This window comes from Lolium rigidum, chromosome 1 (assembly GCF_022539505.1).
Source record: "Lolium rigidum isolate FL_2022 chromosome 1, APGP_CSIRO_Lrig_0.1, whole genome shotgun sequence".
Classification (NCBI taxonomy): domain Eukaryota; kingdom Viridiplantae; phylum Streptophyta; class Magnoliopsida; order Poales; family Poaceae; genus Lolium; species Lolium rigidum.
The window spans coordinates 152,070,594-152,075,354 of NC_061508.1; the positions used below are offsets into that span (position 1 = coordinate 152,070,594).

The window sequence follows — 4,761 nt, forward strand, 5'->3', positions numbered from 1 at the left end:
AGTCCAAGATAAAGCTACACACCATGAAATCTGTGAATCTTTTTTCCCGGGGATATGAAGTTGGTGAATATATTTTTGGCAAACGGTCTAACTACAATCTTTTGGCTATACGAATATAGTGATGACATTATATACTTCTCCAGTACGAGCCTAAATGTTTTCCTTCTCATGTGTGCTATAATAATTTGTATATCATTTTGAATACTCTCGTTTTTTAAAATATATTTAGCGTATTTTGTCGGTCCATAGTCATTTTGTACACACATAACACACACTATTAGGTTCGGTTCAAAATTTATTTTGGTATGATTGCGATTTTGTAACCATTGGCTAAATATTGTACACAAAAAAAATACGGCTAGGAGTGGATCTGAACAGTGAATGTATATGACTTAAAATTTAAAACAGAGGCAGTACACTAGAGTAGGTGTGATTGCTTCGGTCTTGTTCAAAAGAAGTATCATATCGACAATTAGAAACTTTTTCTTCTAATCGAGTTGACAAAGGCATTGCCATTCTTGAAAATAAAAATACAAAGAGGGTGGGTTGGATGGAATCCTGGAAATGCACCAGGTATGACATTTGCCTATAATGTTCTCTACCATGCGCGCAGCATGACCGTTTCATTTCATTTTTTTTATCTAAGCCAAAGTAAGTAAGCAATGACACTTAACTTTTCCTAGATGGATACTCAAGTGTTAATTGCCCTCGGTTGAACCTCATTTGAGATCCGCGACAACGTGAGCACAGCCAGATCTAGACCACGTCACATTGACCTTAATCAGTATGAACCCTAATGCATAATTAGGAAGCAAAACAACCCCTATAATGGAGGGTATTTCCGCCAAATGGCAAACGCATCTCGCCCTCTCGGCCCAATATAAAGTCCAACCTCCTCGAAAGCTCGTAAAGTTTAGCCACAACATTCGCAAAGTCGCAAAAAGATCCCTGAGAAATAACAAAATAGAAGTAGCATCTACGAGCATCCACATCGTCTGCCACCTCTTTGCTCCCCACCCCCTGTGAAGTAGCGCTATCTACGTATCGGTCCCTGGTCTGACCGTCCGGCCGCCGGGAGGAGCTCGCCGGCGAAATCCCGTTCCCCTGCCCCCCATCGGCGGTGGCATGGGGTTCTCGCTGTACCCCATGAAGACGTCCACGCGCATGCTCTGGAGCACCAGCTTCTTCCGCCATAAGCTCTCCACCTCCTTCTGAGCCAATCTCTCGCCTCGCCTCTCGGGTGGCGGAGGCCGCTGCGCACAGCTAGCCGGCGAAGTGCGTCTCCGTGCGGGGTTTTCGTTCGAGATTGGGTTTTCTTGGGTTCTTGGAGTAGAGGAAGGGGAAGGGATGGATCCCGGGCGCGTCGTGTTCGACTCCGGCTTGGCCCGGCTGGCTGCCCCGGGCGGCGGCGGCGGCGGCGGCCCGCAGATGCTGCTCTTCGGAGGTAGCGGTGGCGCCAGCGGCGGCGGTTTCTTCCGAGGTGAATTGACTGTCCATTTGACCGGAGCTGGATCTGTACGCTCTAGACTCTAGTAGATGCATGCCTCAGCTCTGAAAGCTAAGATCTTTGATTCCGCAGGCATGCCGGGCATGGAGGACGGGCGGGTGATCAACAACAAGCGCCCCTTCTTCACGACGCACGAGGAGCTCCTGGAGGAGGAGTACTACGACGAGCAGGCGCAGGAGAAGAAGCGGCGCCTGACGTCTGACCAGGTGCAGATGCTCGAGAGGAGCTTCGAGGAGGAGAACAAGCTTGAGCCGGAGCGCAAGACCGAGCTGGCAAAGCGACTGGGGATGGCGCCGCGGCAGGTGGCGGTGTGGTTCCAGAACCGACGCGCGCGCTGGAAGAACAAGCAGCTCGAGCAGGACTTTGACCGTCTCAAGGCCGCGTACGAAGCTCTCGCCGCCGACCACCACGGCGTCCTCTCCGACAACGACCGCCTCCGGGCTCAGGTAACCTAATAATTCCTGAATCAAATTTAGTTTGTTCGTAATAGTAGTTACCGCTTATTAGCGTATATGATTTATCTGTATCGCTGGTTAGTTAGCTAAAGAAGGGAGAAATAGAAATCACACAGAGGTCATTGGAAATCTGGAAAAATTATGCGGCATTATAAACGCAAGGCAGGCTTACTAAATTTGAGGAGCGCAACATGCATACAAAGTTGGTGGCATCATTTTTTTTTGGAGACCCTCTCTTGTTCTGTAAAGCCAATTTTAGTTTGGACTATAACACAGTCATCCTAAGAGCAATAGCTGACCTAATGAACATGGCTCATATCTTCACTCAAAATGGACATGGTTAAGGTGCTCAGTCTTTCTTAGACGTGATTTGGTTCTAACATGTCGGGTGTAGGAGGTATCCAGGCAGGAACTACAGCTTGGACTGGTATAACACAAGCACACAATCCCAATTAGCAGGTTGATTGATAGCAAAAGAACCAATCATCTTCATCTATACAATTCGTTATGTAAACATAACCTTTATTCATGAGATGGTGATAACATAATCTGCATTGTTTTAAATTTTATCCTCCAAACATGTTAGTATCTTCAGCCCCTGATTCATAGTTGATATATCCTGATGTATGAGTTTCTTGAGAAAGATTACTCGCACACTCAACCGGTGCTTAAATTAATATAGTGAGACATCTACAGCGAGATGTGCGTATGTGTATTAAGAAAGAATATAACCATATCGCCAAGTGTAGATGTAAGAATCATCTCCACTAATGCAAGCTCATGTTTGTATGTATGAAATATGTAATACTCACAAGTTAAGCACGTTGTCCTATATGGCTGGGGAAATAGCCTTTTAAAGCAAATGCGAAAACAAGTTAATTCTGGCAATTCAAAATGTTGTAAAGTAATGGTGTGAACATGTATTTGCAAGAGCTGCTACTATGTATGTCATTCCATACCAAAATACACCATTATAAAGCCATGCACCAAATATAAATATTTCTTGTGCGCAGTAATGGCCAAAGTTGTAAAATTTTAAATGTCTAAATTCTAAATCATCTATTTGGAATGGGGCTAGTTTAATCTAGAACATCAGATTATCTTCATAAGAGAGAGGGAAAACACACACAACAAACCTTCCAAAATACATGAATTCATTCATATATAATACGGAGTAGTACATAACAAATAGGGGAAATAACCAAATACATTAGTACATTTTTCTCGCATAATAGCAGTAATTTGTGCATCAGCACGAACTGCAACAGGAATGTGAAGAAAATGGTCCACTGGGTAGTAGTCGATTTGATGGTTTGATGCCGCTTGGACCATTCGATATGTATCCATGTGAGTATTATACACTAGCAGTTCAAGAAGTCGGCTTGCAAGTAAAACTCATACCACTAACTTAATGCACAGTTTTAACTAAGGAAATAGTGAAAGTTCCGTATGTGTACCAAAAAATTACATTATAGAAAATGCGGATTCAGCTAGGGAATATTATTTTTCCACATGCTCTGATGTATTCGGTATTCTACATTTACGCTCAACATCACACTTGTTAGCTAGTAATACTAGTAATGAGTAATATCTATGCATAGGTTCACACTTGTTAGCTAATTAAGATTATGGCTGATTTTTCTCCTATTTTAAGGGGAGTTCCTTGCAGATACCAACCATTAAGTTTCTGCTAAGCTCCTCATCTTCCTGGTAGATCTAGCTAGCTTTCAAGTGCATGTGCTTTGTTGGTTATGCCTCAAGTACATAGTGTCACATGTTGTGCCATAGATGTACACACGGCACATGTGCCAGAGCATGCATGTACCAACCAGTGGTTGGTAGATTGGATCACATCACAATGTCACTCATGTTGGTTACATAATCGACCACTACAAGGACCGTGCATCTGTTCAATGATTTGTGTTGTCACATTAGGTTCAGAACCGTTGCATTGATACTAGCTGCAACGTGTTACTGTGACTATTTTTGACCCAGGATAAGAAATCACAAAACTGCAATTATTTTGTGGTATTATAGCTGCGATGGGTGTAGTATTGCAACATGTGTGTGTTGCCATGACGATGACAATAATGCGCGTTGTAACAGGTGATCTCGCTGACCGACAAGCTGGAAGGCAAGGTGACAATGCCATCAGCAATTGCTGCTGCCGCACAAGAGGTTGACCAGCCAGACGAGCACACATCGGGCCTTATGGTGACCCGGCAGCATAAAGGAGACATCTTCAATGGCGGCACCAACGATGGTAGCAGCCCTGTGGTGATCGACGTTGCTGAGGGCACCAACCATAGCGGTGAGTCGGGCTACTTTGCCGGGGACTATGACAACAACGTCTGCGCCGGGCAGTACGGTGGTGGTGCTCTGTCCTCGGAGGAGGAGGATGGCGGTGCGGTCAGCGACGAAGGGTGCAGTTTCCACCTCCCGGATGCCATGTTGGCCGCTGGACTAGTCCACCAAGCCGCCGAGGAGGAGGAGCATCTGGGCAGCTGGAACTCCTGGTTCTGGAACGAGTGATAGATGATGGATGATTCCATGCATCGAGTGTCGAGGTCAAGATATCCTGCTCCATCCTTTCGGCGCCCTATAAAATTGCTGTTGTTCATTATGGCGTTATTATATGGTCAAGTGTTTTGTGTTCTGTCTATGTTACTCTTTTCTTAATGTATGTTCTTGAGTGTGTTATATGTTGTTAATATGGTCTCGAGATGATGCCGAAATATTGGAATAAGTGCATGTGTTAAAACAACTGTGCGCACATCAACAAACTTCTTGTTTTACTTA

The 4,761-nt window shown here is 44.7% G+C and overlaps 1 protein-coding gene across 1 annotated transcript; it reads left to right on the plus strand.

Annotated features, from left to right (window-relative positions):
* The first annotated feature begins 935 nt into the window (after positions 1 to 935).
* On the plus strand, positions 936 to 4,761 carry LOC124683257 (homeobox-leucine zipper protein HOX5-like). The gene is made up of 3 exons (XM_047217816.1): positions 936 to 1,480; positions 1,580 to 1,953; positions 4,069 to 4,761. The coding sequence occupies exons 1-3, from the start codon at positions 1,348 to 1,350 to the stop codon at positions 4,492 to 4,494; spliced, it is 933 nt and encodes a 310-aa protein (XP_047073772.1). The 5' UTR covers positions 936 to 1,347; the 3' UTR covers positions 4,495 to 4,761.